We start from the raw sequence: 19,224 nt of genomic DNA, 5'->3' as shown, positions 1-19,224 counted from the left end.
TGCAGATTCAGGCCCACAAGTGGATGACACTGAGGATGAGGTTCAAGGAGCTAATCTTATTTCATAATCAAAGCCCTACAGTTCCTTATCTAGCTAGGATGAGCCAGTTCTTAGCTGTTGTGATGGAAATTATAGCTAACTGCTTTGTTACATGCTCTAACAATCATTATTATACCAACACCTCTCCCTACACCCACCTCCACATACACAGCTGGCAATGAATTCTTAAACAAATTCCTAATTAAAACACACACGCACTCATACACAAAAATCCCAATCTGAAAATGATGGCTTATTTGCTGCTGCTTTACATCCTTTGCAGTGGCAGGAAGGGGTGAGGATGGGGAGTATGGGTCAGCCTAAGCTAGTCGGCATCATCCCCTCAGCCACTGCAATCTTTCCATCAGAGACAGGTACACAACTTAAGCAGGTCAGTGATATTGGAGAAGATGTTTGCTGGAAACTTGCAGGCATATGGCGCTCACTGCTCTGAGAGAGCTTCCTTTTGTCTCTTTCCTTCTCCCCTCTACATGTGGACATACAGCCCCGATGTAGCCCTAACTGGGGCTGGCAGCCATACTATGGCTGTGAGAACAGCCAGTCTCTCTCAGAGAAAGAAATGAAAGATAACAGACAAAGGAAAAGGACCGGCGTCCTGGATGACATTATTGAGTTGTTGAATCAAACCAACCCCAAAGTCTACCCTACCTTGAAAAATCAACCCACGTCAGTGGTTTGAGGTGGGATTTTCTGTTATTTGAGCCCAAACAGGCCCTAACTGATATGTCACATGTTCAGTGGAAAGCTGTTATCCTTTTCTGAAGGCATAAAAGCATGGGTAAGTGTAGCAAAGACTTCTTTCAAGAAGCAAAAGTACAATTTCCATACTAATTTCAAATGGAAAAGGCATTCTTAATTACAGTATTCACCAGAGAATCAAAGCACAACTCTGACACTGCGAATCCTCCAGAGCAGATTCACAGCAACAGGCTGAACACGCGAAAGCAAATGCAATGAGAAGAAATCAGGTCATTTACCTGCAAACAGTGCAACGTTGGCATGTTTGGCATCATAAGGGCATCTGGCCATTCCACTAAATTCATCCCCAAAAGGTTCCAAAGTATCCATCTAAATGAAATAATTTGGCTTATTAGGAACAACCAACAGTAGTAATAGCAATTAATATTTACAAAGCACTTAATGTGCTAAGTAATTGATATGCATGGTGCAAATAATCCTCAAATATCCTCTGAGATAAGTCTATTGGTTTCAGATGAGGAAACTGAGGTTTAGGGAGGTTAAGTCACTTGACTGAGGTTCTATAGCTAAGAGAGTCTGAAATTCAGTTATGTCCACTTGACTCTTAACCATAAATAAATAGATTCCCATATCCTTCTAGAATGTTCTAGAAATAAGCATCTTCTTAGAAAAGCAATTTTTGAGACAATCCCCAGGAAAATTTATTCCCCTCCCTTCTCCACTCCCCCCAAGTTATCTGTTGAATCATGAAATCTACAGAGAATGACTTCAGTTTTTTACTTTGTTTTGCCTGAGGAGTCCTGCCTTTGTGGGTTAAATCCCAGGAGAAGACACTGGAATTCTTCCTCAGGTTACCTGGCAGGATAGTATGGCATCAGCAAAGGTGCAAAAACATGGATGCAAGCAGAGCTCAGGTGGCCTTCTGCACCTGCTTCAGAAAGACGTCAGAGCCTCAGATTGTGTGGATGAGAAAGAGAGGCCCAGAAGCTGAGGGGCTCAGGCAGGTCAAGGGCAGTGAGGAGTCGGGCTGCTATTTGACTTCTATCTCCTAGTGCCCAACCCAGGCCTTGTTCCTGAACGCTAGAGGCTGTATGCTAGAGGTTAACACCGATCTGCCAGCAAGCTTTGTTTGGCCATCTTACTATGTAAGAAAGAAAGAAATGGCCATATTTTAAAACAGGGAGATTGCACATGAAAACCTGGATTTCTTGCTTTTTTTGAACAGGTTGGAAAATCAACTCAGGCCCTTCTTACCCAAGTGGAAGCAACAAACTATAGCTGAGTAATAGCCACGCCTGCTATTTTCTTCAAACAAGCATGTGGTCTCCAGCACCAAGGTCCCTTCACCCACCAAATGTATCAATCCTGCTTGTTTTGCTCCTATAAGCTACCTGTCTGGTCCCATAGGCATTTGTGGGTATAGCAAAGCCTTACTGGCTATTCACCAAATTCCATTTCCCTTCCCTCCAAATCACAAGAAACTACATTTCCCATCCTCCCTGGCAGTCAGGTGTGATCACATGACTGAGCTCTGGCCAATGAATGTGAGTGTAAGGCTATGCACCACCTCTAGGTCTTGCCCCTAAAAACCTTCCAGGGTCCTCCACTCTTGCTCTCTTTCCACCTTCTCCTCCTAAATACAGAGGATCCAGTGGAGAATTCAAGACCCTAGGAGATGGCAGAGGTATGAGCAGGATGGAGCTAGGCCTTCTGAATAAACTTTTGGAACAGAACCTCTCTCACTGACCCACACTTGACTGTGATGTAAGCAGGAAATGACCCTCTTTTGGTCAACCACTAACATTAGTAAGCAGTTGGCCTACCTTGACCGATAATTCAGTGTTTCCTGCTTTCTACCTTGTGTTCTTCCTTCCATACACCATAGGATCTTCCTAGCATTTAAATCTCAGCACCACAGAATCCATAAAATGATCTCCTCCACATCATTAATGTTTTTACACCCCACTGTGCTTCAATCTTCTTTACAGTTTTAGGATATTTTGCTTATCATCTGGCAGTTGCATTGTTTGACCACAAATATGAAAACTGAAAGAAGATAAACCTAGGACAGCACTGGTGCTGAGGAAGGATCCAAAAAAAGGCCTTTAGCACTAAATCAAGGTGCCTTAGATCAAAGTGCTTTGAGTTGTTGCTCGGGAGGAAAGAGTAAGGTTCTCACTGAGCAGCCATTAGTGTTGTCCAATCGATTGTGCCTTTTGCCCTAAACTCCCAGAAACCATTTCGGGGATATGACAGGCCTTTTCTATGGTAACCATTTTGAGATAGCCCCTATTGAAGCCATCCTATTTGCTTAAACTATAGTTGAGACTCACATAAAGCAGTTGTGTTAAAAACCTATTTTTAGGGGAAAGATGCTCAGTCAGACATCTTTTAAACCAAATGTACTCTTTCCCCCAGCACATTTTTATGAAAGTCTTTTCCTGATATTTTATCCCAACAAGTGCTTCCTGTTAAACTGTGACAGACTTTGTGGTCTGCGGGTCTGGCATGTATTCAAAAGTGATGCTTAGTACACTATGATGCAACAGAAATGCCCTTATCCCAAGAAGCGCATGCTGTAATCCTGGCAATGGGGAAACAATATACAAGGCGGATATATTTTTTTCAATGTACCTACTTCTAAAAAAAAGTGGCCATAGCTATAGCTAGTCAAAGGCAAGAAGCAGTGAAGAATTAATGTACTGGTTTGTGAGTTTGGAAAGGTCCAGAGACAAAACAATGCCACAGTGAAATCCTCTTTCCATGAAGTAAGAACTAATCCTTGTAGTAGTCATCAAATCTCAGACTTAACAGCAGCCCCTGGGAAATTAAATCACCAGCGGGTACAAATAATTATGCTAAGAACCAGCATGACTTTTGCAGAAGTTCAAGAGGTTTAGAGAACAGGAGGGAAAAGGTATGGGGTGTAGTTTTAGATTTGTAGTGAGTAGCCTTCAGAATTCTTCCCTAGATAATCTTATTTGAGGCTATAGTCCTTCTAATACATTCAGCCAACTTCTGTTATAAAAATTGTATAAATCAGGGCATGGTGCAGAGGCAGAAACCCAAAATTTGTCACCTTCCTGCCTTAAGTTAATCTAATCAATTTGATGCTTCTGTGCTATGAGACTTGCGTTTTTCAGTGGAAGACTGGTCATTGTTTTTGCTCTGAACTTTTGGTCCTGATCTGTTGATAAAAAGCACTTCAGAGAGGGGCTGTCCATTCTTCCTGCAGCCAAATACATTATGTCCTGTGTCATCAGCAAAGTCCCGCTGTGCCCCGAGTCTAAAAGAACACTCTTCTGAGCCAAGGGTTCTCACTACTGTTCACAGTGCTAGGCATACAGACAGGACTGCGTGGGAAGAACATCCCATGTGTGGCTTCCGAGAGGCCCCAGCTCCTGCAACATGTCTCAGCAGGTGTGGCTAGAACAAGTGAGAGGTGAGGGTATGACTAAAGGTGAGGCATCCTGGGAACAGAACATGTGCGGGAAGAATGAGCTAGACCACTGGCGGCCTGTGTATCACAGTGCCAAGAAAACCTGCAATTTGTCATAAAAGATAGCTCTCCAGCTAGGGAATTCGTTGGGATTTGTTAGAAGCATTAATCTTAATGAGTCCTAAACAATGACAAACAGGGATGGAATATTAAGTGGTTGAATTAAAGTTGAAACTTCAGCTGTTCGCTGTTATTGGCTAGAGGAAATGTTTGTCTGAACTGGCTGCCTCTATTATAAACTGAATGGATCCTGTCCTTATTTAAAATTTTGATATGTTATGATAATATTTTTGAATTAATTTAGATTTTTAAGAATGTGGCATTAAAAATGTCATTTCTCTTGATTACTGCGTTTTTTTGGTGCCCCCTTACATTTAGCACCTGAGGGGGCTATGCCTCACTTGCCTCACCCTGATACTCGCCCTGTTGGTGCCCATTTCCAAAAACAAGATGGGAGATGAGTGTGAGTGCGAATGGACCGTCCATTCCATCTTTGCCAAGGCACAGGGTCTTTTAAAACTGTCAAACCAAAGGCTGGCAAGCCCTCTGCTTCTGTTATCAGCCCATCATTTCTTTTCTCATTCTTCACACACCTAGAGGTTCACTTTATGCTGTATTTCTCCCCAAGTCTGTCCCTAAATCAAGGCTCACCCATCCCTCTTCTTGTTAGATATCTCTATTCATGTCTCATAGGCATTGTCATCCACAGAGCTAGGCAAACTCATCACCCCCGTCTTCTCACTACCCCCTCACCCCCACTGCTCTTCTTTTGTCCCCTGTCTAAGCTGGTGGCAGCCCCATCCATCCACTCACCCAAGAGATAGCCTCACAGTCATTCTTAACTCCTCTATCTCCTTATCTTGTGCTTCTTATCAATTATTAAATCCTACTGGTTTTTCTCACTTAAGTATTTCCTGAATCTCTTCTCTTCCTTTCATCCCTGGGGCCACCTACCTCTCCAGCCCCTTTTTCGTTATCACTTGTTACTTCACAGTCCAGCACCTCAGCACCAGAAGTTTCTCAAGCTCAACAGACTGTTTCTTACTCCATGCCTTTGTTCCAGGCTGTTCCCTCTACCTGGAATGCCCTTCTCCCTTCCTTTGGCTAACTTCTACTTCTTCTTTAAGACAAAAGTTAGGCATTATCTCATTCATTATTTGCCCCATAAAAATTAGTTGAGCACCTATATGGAGGCATTATCAGGCTCTGGACCATCATGGATGTGGTTCCCATACTCATAAAGCTTAAGGGTTTCTTCTGGGCTAGGGCTGTTCATGTTCCACATGTGAGAACAGCATGGGGGAATGTTTGAAGAGAGTGGTCATCTACCTCCTTCTGGAAGCTTTCCCTGACTCCATCTCAGGCTAGGGTAAGAACTTTTCTGTTGTGCTTCCACAATGATCTGCATTATGTCACCATGGCAGCAAACCCCTGGAATTGTAGTTTTCTTCTACTTGTGTGGCTTCCCTAAGGATGGAGTCCTTCTCTCTGTCTTTACAACCTCAAGGCCTGGTCATGGGAGAAACTGGATACATGTTGGCTGAATGAGAGACTGTGGCAGAAAGAAGGGGCAAGGAAAGCTAGCAGATGTGGAGCCAAGCCTTTAGGTCACTGCCACCTCTGCTGCTGAAGCTGGTAGCTCCTGCTTCTTCAGTAGCACCTCCGTCAGCGGCATCAGAACTAACTAGATTTATTAACACTTTCAGAGTTCATATTTTTCCCCTTGCATAAAGGCTGAGGTAAGGAAGGCCATGGTCAAGTAAGCTGAGTGCTAAATGGAATTAAATTCCTGTGTTCTTGAAAACCTTACCTAGAGGGAAGTCTACAGTTTCCAATGGCATGCTTTTGAGATACTTTTTAAACTAGGACTCACTCAAAATATGTGTGTTTTTGTGCTCAGAGAGGAGATGGTAGGGTGGGAGGGAGAAAGGGAAAGAGAGAGAGAGGAAATGCACATGGTATATGGGGTGAGTGTGTTGATGTTCTGAACAATAAAGAATGGGGCTTACAGAAACGAACTTTGCTGCGTAGGCTCTTTAAAGACGTGTCAATCAACCCTGAACAAACAGGAAGTTTAGAAGCCTGCTCAGGATCACTCACGTGGAGCAATACACTAAGTCGAACAAGTGAGAAGAACCCAGGTGGTGTTGAATTACCCCTCTTAGGTTGCTGCAGGTATAATCACAGTAAATTATGAAATACCCCTGGGCCGTGTGGTTCCAACAGACAAAATAGCATTTACCTTATAGTTTCTGCAGGAAGGGTTGAAAGCGTTCGTTCCACAGACAAACAAAGTATCATCGTTTTTCTTTAGAAGGACTTTAATAAAGTTGTGACACTCATCCTGAAAAATAATTCAAACTTTTGTGTATCCAGTCCATTCAGTACAGAAACCCATTCTTCACCGTGTACCACGATCTGCCGACAGTAAGGTTAACGTGAAGGCGGCTCTGACGAGTTCCCCCATCAAAAGTTCCAGCTCTTCCTGATGTTTACCAAAAGATGATGCTGACAACAACAATTCCTTTTCAACAGGAAATAAAAACGGCATAGAGTGGAAAAGTGTGTGTTTCTGTCACCAAAGGAAGGCAAACCAGGAATTGCCAACCTCCCATTATATTAATTTTAATGGTAGATGCTCCAGGATCCTGTGATGTACAAGGCTCCTGGCTGAAGTGTGTTTTTATGTTGTTCTCTGACCAGGGGCACAAACCCCTGGACGTCTGTGGCAGCCTTTTCTGAGCTCTCCTGCAGACTCCCTGCGGGCTGTGGCCTACGAGGTGGGCTACTGGAGAGGACGCTCCAAAGAGTAGGGGGGCAGCCAGCTTTATGTCCACAATCCCTAGTGCCCCTAAGTGCATGATGCAGCCCTAGCAGCTGTTATAATGTTTCATCACATTAAAAGCAAACTATTTGTGCAAATTAAAGCCTTCAATAAGTTGATGGAAAAAGCAATTACTGGGGGAAAAGGGACTAGCATGATCCATTCCGCCTCATGGTCTACGGCTGGAGATAACAGTCAAAAACTTAACCCAAAGTGGCAGCTGCAGGAGAAATGAAAATTGCCTACCTTATGTTTTCCCTTCATTCTGCATGTGTCTACGTCAGCCTGTCTAGATTTCCATGTCAGTTTCTGCAGGGATCCAGAAAGAAATCAATTAGAGCCCAGAGATTGTTGCATTTGATTTTAGAAGTAAGAGTTCCCTTGGGGAGACTAGAGGCTGAACGTATATTCAGTGAAAGCTTTCCGCACCCTCCTCCATGATTAATTCACCATAACAACAAAAGATTAGAGATGGAAATGTTCATTTAATTTTGGACTCCTATCTATTCATTAAACTACAAAATGATCTTCTCTTCAAGATAAAGATAAAAGAGAAAAGAAAGAAGAATAAACAAAAGTGGGGAAATAAAATATACAAGTTAACTTGCTAAATTATGCTGATTTGGACAAAATACATGTCCTTGCCCTCTCCTTCCAGTTGATAAATCAATTTTCATATAACAGGCTTTTTCCTTAAAATATGGAAGTCATTTTCCTAAGCATAAAGGGGACATTCACTTTAGGTGGACAAAGATTTAATTCAGGTTACACTCCCTCACGTAAATTCGTGGACTGAAGGGCTCGTCTAGTTCTATGGCAGATTTTATTAACTAAAATACCTCCATGTGGGGTTATAACGGAAGCTTAGGTTATATTTTATGTCTGTCTGAAATGGACAATGATCAAATTCCTGAACCACAACACTCAAATCAAACTAACACTGCAAGACATGGAAACATAACATTGAAACATTTGCGGGACAAAATTTTACATACGAAAACTGATATTTTCCAAACACAGCAATATTTTATTAAAGGAATTTAAGAATTGCCTAAAACTCCAAAGTGTATACCCACACATATTCAGTGAATAAACTATGAAATACATAACTGTTTCTAAATATATATTAAGCCCTAACTTACCACCAAATTAGGATTTCACAAAGTGTTCAAATTATTATTAGTTATTTCATCTTAATTGATGCATTTAAAATACATATTCTCTTCAAAACCATCCTAAGGTCTTTCATTTCAGAAAGATGGTTTTAAACTACTTACTTTGCTACAATAAATTTCTTCTGTGTGTGAGGTGTCTATATCAACAGTATAAATATGGTCCCTAGGAACAAAAAAATTAATACAATGTCAAATGCAAGAATCAAGAGAGTTCAATTTTTCCTGAATGAGTACATATTTCATTCAAGGCAGATAAATCCACACCCATGTTATTAAAAAATAAGACATCCACATCCAAGAAAAAGGGAAGAGTTCAGCCTACAAGAGACGCCTCAGGATCACATTCGGCACCTTCTGACAAATCGTGGCATCTTGCTGTGAGAGATACCTTTTAGGAGAACTTTCCTGTAGTCTCTCTCATACCAGAGCTATAATGTCTGTATATATGTAGTTCAGGAGGGAGGACTCTGAAAGTGAAATTGGCCCCCAAACTGGAACACAGATGGATTCACATGCCCTTTCAGTATTTTGAAATCCATGTACCAAACACTTAGTATTCAACATGCCACGTTTGTTCATCTAGGGCCCTAACAGAAAGCTACTCTCCATCTCCATCTCTCGTTAGAAAACATATTTTCAGTCGTAGCTTTGATGATTTGATTGACAAGATGGAAGACGATAAAGGTAAAATTATTTCCAGAAGCCACTCTTTTCTTCACACAATGATGGTCAATTAAGGTCTAAAATGTACTTGAGCTAAAGTTTACGTTTCTTGCTTCTGTTCACCTTCCTGTTTTGCTGAGAACTTGGTTGTCTTTAAGATTTGCTGCCAATCTCCCCTTGGAAGGAGAGAAATAGAATCAGCAGCTCAGGTGTGGGGCTATATTTAAACATCCCCTTCTGTGTGAGCTGAGTACAAGGGCGTTTTTGTCTGGAATTCAGAAGAAAGAAAAGAACTACACTCAACCGGGGAGATGGGGGGCTAGTGAGGGAAAGCAAAACAGCTCATTTTCCCTTGAAATAACATTGACTTTTTCTAAAATGCAGGAAATCCTGGGGCTGGAAAATTACCCACAGCTTTAAACCCCGACCTCAAGGCTCCCAGGCACTTTCAAGCCCCCTCATTACTTAAAAGAAAGGGGGTCGGGGAGAAAGAAAAAAGGAAAGAAAGAAAGGAATTATCTGCTGTCAGGATTCACTTGAATTTTTTTTTCTCAGTTCTTCGGAAATCTGTTTGCTACTGCTTTTAGGGAAAGTACAACAGAGAAAATAGAAATAAAAACAGGCTCTCTCATGTGAAAATAAAAGGAGAGGGCAAGGCGGTTGGCTTATAAAATTCCTCTGCCTGCTACTGAACTGTGAGTGTGGGGTGTGTGTGTGGGGGGGCGGGTGAGGGGGAGAATGGGGAGCCTGTTTTGTAAGTTACTGAATTGGGAAGTTCTTCAAACATCAGTAGGGTGCCAGAATCACACTGCCCTTTAATTTCAAGGCAGTTTTATTGCATGCGTTTATTACTTGGTTGACTTTATTGGTGGTTCTGTGGGTCAGCTCATTATTGGAATGGAATTGCCTCTTACTTTGGTATCAGGTTTGAGATGGCTCTAGGCTTTTCCTTGCCCTGCCTCCCCTTAAAACTTTGAGTAGGACCGAATATATGAATTGTAAATTAACAACTGATTAATATGCATTGGCAATTCCTCAGAAAGCTCTAGGATTGCCCCCTTCTGGCATGGCCTGTTTATGTTAATTAGCAGTTGGGAGATTAAAAAAAAGAAAGAAAGAAAGAATTTACAAAATGGATAATAATAAAGCAGAACTGAAAGTGGTTCTTGCCGTCAAGCTTGACTCAATCCCTGGGTTCTGGATGGGACTGGCTTCCGATTTCTGACACCAATTGTCTAGCAGAATGGGGAAGCCTTTTAAAAATAGAATTCCATGAATGAAATCTCCTTTTGGAGAATGGCAATCTTTTTCAACGTCCAGGAGATCACACTGCCCAGAGAACAGAAATAGCACTTTATGCTCAACCACAGACCAGGGTCGGGGGTTATTCCCAACCATGGGTGTGTGCATCCTAGGATTCATACACTGCTCTTACTGAATTAAGTTATTTGAACACAAACCGACTTAATCCAGGACTTCCTCTTCACCCCTCCAGTGAGCACCACTGAAGTGTGTTGCCATGGCTCAAGACTGGGGGAAGGATTTAACTACAAATCGTGTTACTTGCTGCCTAGGAGCCTGGATCTCTCAGGGCAATGTTGAGAGATGTGAAAGCAAAGGGAGAGGGGAGATCCTAAACATGGTGGCCACAGAACTCCTTTAGGAATTTTCTTAAGGGTGTATATTGAAGGGAAGTGGCTTCATATAGAGTAAAAACCAATATGTCAATATTAGGGTGTTAATGAAAGGCAACTCTGTTTTACAGTTCTAAAAAATGAATGTGTTTCTCCTTTTTTTCCTTCCATTTCTTCTTTCTCCTTTTTTGGGGTGAGGGTTAGGATAAAACTGTCTTTGTTTTGGAATAACGGTCACTTTTAAGTTTGCATAGCACCTTGCTCCTCGCTCAGGTGCCGCCCTGGACCTGCAGTCCAGACCATGCTACAGTCCATTATACCATTTTTTCCCCTAGAGACTCAACTGCAAAGTGAACAATTCATGGAAGATTCTTGAGGCAACCTATTTCTCACAGATGCAATGTTTAATCATTTGTTTTGACTAGCCTTTAGATAATTAGGTACAAATGTAGTCTTCCAACCCTGCTACATTTAGGAAACTAAAAATGATATTTAAGAAGGAGCTGAGGGGCCGGCCCTGTGGCCGAGTGGTTAAGTTCATGTGTTCCGCTTTGGTGGCCCAGGGTTCGGATCCTGGGCGCGGACATGGCACTGCTCATTAGGCCATGTTGAGTCAGTGTCCCACATGCCACAACTAGAAGGACCCACAACTAAAATATGCAACCATTTACTGGGGGGACTTGGGGAGGAAAAAAAGCAGGGGGGAAAAAAAGAAGATTGGCAACGGTTGTTAGCTCAGGTGCCAATCTTTAAAAAAGAAGGAGCTGATATTCTACCAGAGAGGTGGCTACTGAGGACCTCAGTGGAATGCTTTTTCATGAATACCCACAATGGCTATGTCCTTGGTCTAAGGCTATTAGAAGGTTGTTGTCAGGACAAATAGTACTACCTCTGTTGCTCAGTGGGCTGCACAGTACAGGGAACAAGGGCCCAGACCCTAGAACAAGAAGACCGTCCTGGTTCAAATCCTACCTCTGTCATTTTGACCCAGTCATTTCACCTTTCTGTACCTTGGTTTCCTCTTATAAGACATGGGGATAATAATAACTCCTTCTCATAGGGTTTTTTTTCAGGATTGAATGAATTAACATTTATAAAGAACTTACAACTCTAAGTGCAATTTATATAGCACATACAACTAGTATGTAGTACGTCAGTACTTGTGAAGTAAAATTTTTTAAGTGTTTTGGCATTGCTCCCTGTGCCCAAATATGGGATATTTTGATCTTGCAGGATATTTTGATCTAGCCAATGGTTCTTTACTTTGTTGCATAGCTTGTCCATTTCAGAACATCTACGTGGTTTAAAAGAATCAAGCATTGCCATTATTTACCTGTTCTTCACCTATGCTCACAGACAGACAAGTACCACATACACAATCTCTATTTCTTCTTCCCAGTGTGAAATGATTAATCAATCTAGACCCAGGTAAGAACACAGTGGAACCCCACAAGATAGTCCTCCTTGCTGCTGTTCATTTAGAATTATTTTGAATGAGCTACACGCCCTCAAAATGGGAGCTCATATATTGTTAGAATCCCAAGATACTTCATTAAGATAATCTAATCCAACCTCTCATTTGACAGAGGACACTCATGGCCAGAGAAGTTGTCCAGGTAAATTAAGAGGAGAATTAAAACAAAAGCCAAAATCCAGGTGATCCCTGTATAGGCAACATTCTTACCATGCCATTCAGCCTTAGGACATGGTCTGTTTAAATGACAGTTCCCCAGTGGATGAGTATTTTCTTACTAGATCCAAATCAAAAACTATTCTAAAATGGGTGCTACTGCCATTCTGTTAAAGTAATGATTTATACTATATATTCATTGCAAAATTACAAACACGTTTAATACACACACACCTACACACACACTATGCAATGCATATTTACCCATTCAACTTAATTTAACAAACAAGTATCAAGGAGAGAAGCACTCTACTGGGAGCTTGAGTAAATATTTGCATACGTATTCAAGATAAACAGTGGATTACTTGAGTCTGAGCTCCAAAATATGCAATTATTTCTATCTAAATCCACATAAAGTTAAACAGACAGAAAATCTTGAAAGAATGATTGCTTGACAAATTAAAGTAGCCTTTAAATTAAATAACACTTTGTTTGGGAATGTCATGATCTTTAAAATGATGCATAGTGGGTACATTTAGGTCTTAGGACCTGCAGATGGTCTGGAGGCAGACGTGAGGAAAAGCCCACTCACCTAGCAGCAATGTAGAGGGTTCTATTCATGATCATAATCATCTGGATGTCCAGTCTGTGCCTCTGTGTGGTGTTCCGTCCTGGCTTGTGGCCCACAAACACCGGATACTGTTTTGTATCTGTGAAAAGAGGAGATGGGGGCAAGAGAGGGAAGAGGAAATCAAGCCAAGAATTGACAGGGCAGGGAGAGGAGGGCAGCCAGAGAACAAAACCATACTTAGGTCACACCATGCCACCATTTTCCATCTCCAATACTCCTGTTATTTTAGGAAATACTATGGTAGAAGAGTGCTCTTTAAGGATGATCAAGTTACAGTTTTGTTTCCAGATGATAATAAGCTTGGACCTCTATTTCTAAGTGTCACAATTTCTGACTTGTCCCTCTTTCTGGGGGTTAAACTTGCAAGTGAACTCTTTACATGAAGGTGCTCTTTTCTTCCACAGTTTTCTTTTCATCTTCTTTAGAGTGCTAAGCCTGAGGGGCAGTCTGCCAAAGATCTTGTCTCCGGACAAAACTATTTCAAAGCAGCCTTCCCATCAATCACCACAAAGGCAATGTGGTCTGGAGGCGAAAGCCCTCGTCCAGGAGCCAGAAGAAAAATACAGTCTCCACAGGCGTCCAGTTGGAATAATCTACTATTGAAGGCAGCCCCGCTAGGTTGGTTGGCATTCTAGGAACTGTGGGAAGTTCACTCTTGAGTTAAGCAATTGGCTAATCTCACAGAAATGGGGGCTTTGACAGGACAGGGTCAAACTGAGTGTAGCCAGTCGGGTGATCTGGAATTTTCCCTGACTTGGGGAGTCAATGAGCATATTTCTCCTTCCTACAGCTCTCTTTAGCCGAGAGCAGGTAATTTGTAATAATATCAGACCTTTGGAAATACCTACATCTCAAAAATCTCTCTCCCTGTAAACCTACAATCTCCAGAGCACTGGCAATCCTCCAAAGAAACTAAGGAGGGAAGAAAGATGAGTCACATATAAAAGGAAGTTGTTTTCCACTGGGGTGTGTGTGTGTGTATGTGTGTGTAAATAAGACTTGAAAACCATTCACAGGTTTATGCTGAGACCCCTGCACTTTAAACCCCTGTAGTATCTGAGCTTTACTCACAGTGGGTGTCTTATTAGAAAGCCTTGATATATTTGACTTGCAATCAAGTTTAGTATGGGATTATCTTGTGCTTTCCCCTCCATTCTTCTGACATTTCATTTACCCATTTATCAAGGAGCTTGCTAAAACAATTCATGTCTCTACTATCAAGAATTTGAGTGTCCACTGAAGTATGATTTTCAGCAGCACATTTGGGCTGGGGTCTCTTCTGTACAGGGGCACCACAGATAGATTACCTATCTCAAATGGAGATAAATAAATTCTTATTGAGGTTTGGTTAATTCTTAATAAGGAATGTTTAACCTTGAGTCAGGTGGACTCTGCCACTTCATGAACAATGATCTTGAATGACACAATTTGGTCCTTAATCGTGCCCTGACTTTTGTTCTCTTATTGCTTTGTGTGTCCAGTGTTGCCACCTCACCTTTATGTAAAATTATTGCTTTTTCAACCTAGACCATCCAGCAGAAAGTTGGGCATTGATGGATCTCCCTTGTAGCCCATATTAATGTTAAACGTCTGTTTTATGGTTCGTTCAATGTTTATTTTGGGATAATGACTAGGAAAATAGATATTTGGGTAAAATGCTCTCTTTCACCTTTACTGTCTTAAGATACTTTATCTTTTGGAGAGAAGAAAAAAAACTAGCAAATTGGCTGTCCCATCCCACACACAGGTAGGGCTTTCCTACTTGGAAGAGTCAACTGAATTCTCAAATCATGTTGCCTTCTACCCTCGACAACGAAGCAGAGACCAAAAAGAAGTTATAAACAGTTAAAAAGGGTCCTCTGTGAATTCAAAGTCCCTCTACCCAAGTCTAGCAAGGATATAACTTGTAAGTTAAAAAAATGTTAATTTTTGCCCCTAACTTTAGGGACTCCAAAACAGTCTCATTATTTTCTGTTCTTGTCTTGTAACAATGCCCATGTATTAGTTACATGTGAAAATGTACAATACTGGCAATACTCAAATGATAGTGATATTCTCGCATAGCTGCTTTTCCGGCATGAGCATGGCCTCCTTGTAAAAACTGAGGCTTCACTGGCAGTATTGAGGAATGTTTCAAACCTTCACACGTGTCCCCACAACACCTCGTTAACAGACTTACAGAACAGTCATTCCACCAATTTGACTAGACATGAATTATGCACCTTTACCATCTACACAAGTAAAGTGACTAACAAGTCTCCTATTTTACTAAGTTTTTAACTGTTGTGTTTTGCTGGCTGATGCAGGCTAAAGTGCTTGCAGAGGGAGAGAGTGAGAGTAAGATCGTGGATACTTACAGTTGCCATGCGAAATACTGATTGGCTCAGAATCTTCTGGGAAACCAGCCCCAGCAAAGTGTAGCAGTGTGAAATATAGCAGCAAGGCTTCTGACCTCATAGTAGTTCAGCGGGCAGACTTTATTTCTCTACTTCACCCTGCCAAAGAGCAAAGAAGGAATTTTTGTTTTTGTTTTTGCAAGTCAGCTTTATTCAACACCATAAAATGAAATGGCCCTGAAGATAAATTTAAGAGAAAAAGGGCCTCTGCTTCATATCTTTCCCATTGTGAATTCACTGATTATTATGTTTTACATAAGGACCCTGTATCCATTGTCACTTCTCCCTCCTTCCCCATGCAGCCGAACCGTTGTGCAAAGTTTCTCCAAACCCATGACACAGAGCCTGAGTTCCTGGGTCCTGAGCCAGCTTTAGGCCATTGTAGGGAGCTCCTTCAGAACTATGAAACTGCATTCCAAAAAAGGGAGAAACTGAGACAGCATTTCTTTTTTTAAGGTAAATACTTTTCTTCTTCTCAGCAGGTTTACAGTAGCATGGCATCCCCCAGACATGCTTTATTTGGCCAGCACAGGATCTTTAAAAAATTTGAAGTAGTTGTCAATATTGAAAAATTAGGAGGTTTCTAAACTTCTTTATAAAAAATCAGAATATCTGACATATTGACCTAAATGACAATTCCCTTCAGGCACCACGGTCTCAACCCCAACACACAAACACACACACACACACACACACACACACACACACTCTCACACATGCACACACCTACGACTGGCTTTGTTCCCTGCTTTCCATTACCTCGATCCCTCAGTTGAGATTTTTGCCCCCAATTTACATAATTCTATAGTGGCCTTGGACATAAAGAAAATCACATAATCTAGGTTTAAAAGGAAATAAATGGATCCTTTCAGGTTCTATGAAGAATACTAAAGGGAGAATCTGAAACCACATCCTGAAATGGTATTGTTGATTAAAAAAATCATATCTCTGTATATTTGAGTCTCAAATACTATGCAATGAAACAGTAGTGAATGAAAATGCCAGATATACTGTTCTACCCATCTGTATTTTCTTAAAGATGCTCTTTATGTGTAGAAAAATTCTCCTAAATCTTAAAAGTAAAAACAATCCCATGTGGGGCTGCTGGATACAGTAAAAGAAGACTCATCACACAGTAAATACTGCATAATTCTCAGGCATATTTCAAGTAAGTGTTGATCTATCAGGGAAATTAATGTAAAATAGGGCTAATCTTTTCATCTTTCCAGAGTAATAAAGCCTTTGAAGTAGCCTGCCAAAGATTATCTTTTTTGAACAAAGCTATTTTATAGTAGTCCATCAATCATTTAAGATTTGTGTGTAGAAAAGTCAAATTTAGTAACTTAGATGTCTTTGAAAGTTAATTTGGCAAACAAACTGCTAACTTATGCTTTCTAGAGTACCTCTTAATATTAGATACCCATGCCTCTCTTCTTCATGCCAAAAAAGCATTAACAAGTCCCAAGTGTTGCATCGCAACTTATAATTTCACAGACACAGCTGGGTCTTAATCATTTCTTCAATTGAAAAGTGCACATTAATTAATTTGCTTTATCTTGAAAATCAAAGCGGGAGAGAGGTTGAGAGAAAAGCCTGAGCAAGTCTGTATCTCCATCTTTGATGTGTAGATTAAAATTAAACTTTAAATGATTACTTGTTCACAAGGGTGATCCATTACCAAGAGACATAAACATATATTTAAAGACAGGTTAAAAGCAACAGTGTATTCATTCACTTATTTTCCAGTTCTTCCTAGTCTGGAGAACCTGAACCCAAAGGGAAGAAGCTCTCTGCTGCCCTTATTTGCTTCTCCTGGCTCCTGTTCAGTATAACTGAAAGGGGAGAAATCAGTTACAAGAGTAACTAAAACATAAACCAGACACCAGTCAGCTGTTAGATTTCACATGAGAAAGTATATGGGGAAGAGGAAGTGGCAACATTTACCAACGGCTCAAGAGCAGTATTATAGTATTACGGGGAAGCATATTACCCCAGAGAGTTTGCAGCATGTAATGGAAGAAGAATGGAGACTCAAAAGGCTGATTCTCATTCCTTTAGAAATCTTTGGGAATATATGTTTACTTTTAAAGATGAATTTTTCTTGACATGACAAATGAGTCTCTATCTTTCCACAATTGCATTTATCTTTGTACAAAAGTCCTACAAGCTAAGGAGACAAAGTCCTGCTATTTTCTTAAGTATCCCAATTTTAATTTTTTCCATCTTAAGATTGCATGGGTTAGATGCAAACTTCTCGACCCTAGAAGCTGGCAGGAAGAGCAATGCCTGCAAAAAGATCTATTATGCAATGCCTTCTTTTAACCCTTACACATAGCCAGGATCATGGCTGAGAAGGGTTATTTAAATATCTCCAGGTTTAAAGTAAGGCTCAATGCCAGGAAAAATAGCTGTTCTCTGTGTCTTTCTATCATCATATCACCAAGTTGTTAACATGTACATTAATGGGTGAAAGTATTCTGGCAGTACTGGTTAATCTTGGCTAGTCCACATGAACACTACAATTTTCTTCAGTTGAAGTTTTGATGTATTTTTCCATTCCTAACAACTTTGGGCTCTAACCTTTGTAAACATGTAGACAATATATTTTCTTGTTGAAATGACCGCTTTGTGGAGAGATCCCAAGTCAATCACATTGTCATTTCCCATCCTGCAGAACATGGGCTGGGTCTCCCTGCTAAGACCACAGCAATACAGACTACCAATAGCCCTGGAGAATAAAAACAAACCGGAACTTTCCAGTGAGTTTCAAAATCTTAACTAGTTGGGAGGCTGCAAATAAAGAGGTTCTTTAAGTAATTTTTAAAACTTTGAAAAGTGCTACCCACATATAGCATATTTATAGGCATCCACACACATTTGTTGATTTTCCTCCTTGTGACTGAGCTTATATAGGCTTCATCTGACTTAGACTTAAGCAGCTATCCAGAAAGTTAGATAAGAGGAAGACTGTCTATGTGAGAATTCTAAACAAAAACATTTACTTCAAAAGGATAAGCTTATTATCCCTGAATTTTCCATCTAATTATCTTAACCTTCCACTATTCTTTCAGCCTGAAGAGAAATGGCCTTTGTAAAATATACCATTGCTATAAACCGCTAATTCTACTCTTCCTCAGCCCACAAAATTCATGAAAACCTTAAGAACATTCTTAATTTTAATAGGTATCTGCTTAGTAAATTTATTAGATCTATCTAGGTTCATCTAAAATTAATTGTACAACTTTACTCTGAGTCAGATGGGCAAGAATTGTGTTGACTTTCTAGACACTCTGAGCCCAGACAAAAATTCTGTTACTAAAATTTTTCCCTTACAGTTTTTAAGATCAAATTGAATAATAAAACTGTGACCTACAAATGGTGTTGTGACTATTGGCTGCCATGAGCTAAATGGACCGTGCAGAAAGTTAACTGGCTAGGAAACTAGGCTTCAGGTATTCCAGATTGAGGACCAAACAAAAGGGGCTAAAAGAAGGTCTGTCTGAAAATCCTGTGACTGCATTCATGTTGATAATTGTTTTTTGAAATGATCAAATATTTTCAATAACTGGAGCTTCTATCCACTCCCCATCCCCAATAACCTTGTCATACAGCAGGTCATTGTGCCAGCAAAGCATGAATCAAAGGCGATGTCACTAGAACTGGAAATGGATTCTGGAGTCAGAAAATGAGGTCACAAATTGTCACATCTGACTTCTGATTAATCAGGTTAATTTCCTAAGAGCCACTAGGATTGGGAAGCCATGACAAGCCTCCCCAGCCAGAGCACCACTCACACTTACCCCAATACTAGTTCTAATCCTCTGTCCAACTATTCCCCCAAATCGTGACCTGGAAAATTCTACTTGGGCTCACAAACTGGTAGGACTTGGCCGAAGCTGGCTCAGAGAGAAGAAGAAAGCTAAATTAATTGCCAACACAGGAAAAAATTAGGAAATTTAACATGCAACTCCAGATTTCTGGCTTCTTAAAAAGAAAAAAGTCAGAGATCTGGC

At 40.7% G+C, this 19,224-nt stretch overlaps 1 protein-coding gene across 4 annotated transcripts in view; it reads right to left on the bottom strand.

The window, feature by feature from the left end:
* SEMA6A (semaphorin 6A) overlaps nt 1-19,224 on the bottom strand; it is a 126,915-nt gene that overhangs the window by 48,565 nt on the left and 59,126 nt on the right. For all 4 annotated transcript variants that reach the window (XM_070517566.1, XM_070517568.1, XM_070517569.1 and 1 more), the window contains exons 2-7: nt 15,173-15,310; nt 12,777-12,894; nt 8,360-8,420; nt 7,329-7,391; nt 6,501-6,602; nt 1,038-1,128 (exon numbers count right to left, since the gene is read on the bottom strand). In XM_070517566.1, the coding sequence (XP_070373667.1) occupies nt 1,038-1,128; nt 6,501-6,602; nt 7,329-7,391; nt 8,360-8,420; nt 12,777-12,894; nt 15,173-15,272 (535 nt within the window). In that variant the 5' untranslated portion in view covers nt 15,273-15,310. The remainder of the gene's footprint in view (nt 1-1,037; nt 1,129-6,500; nt 6,603-7,328; nt 7,392-8,359; nt 8,421-12,776; nt 12,895-15,172; nt 15,311-19,224) is intronic.

The sequence above is a fragment of the Equus asinus genome, chromosome 9, assembly GCF_041296235.1.
Source record: "Equus asinus isolate D_3611 breed Donkey chromosome 9, EquAss-T2T_v2, whole genome shotgun sequence".
NCBI classification, from domain to species: Eukaryota; Metazoa; Chordata; class Mammalia; order Perissodactyla; family Equidae; genus Equus; species Equus asinus.
The sequence above is the reverse complement of the archived record's forward strand: the minus strand, read 5'-3'. Positions and strand labels throughout refer to the sequence as shown.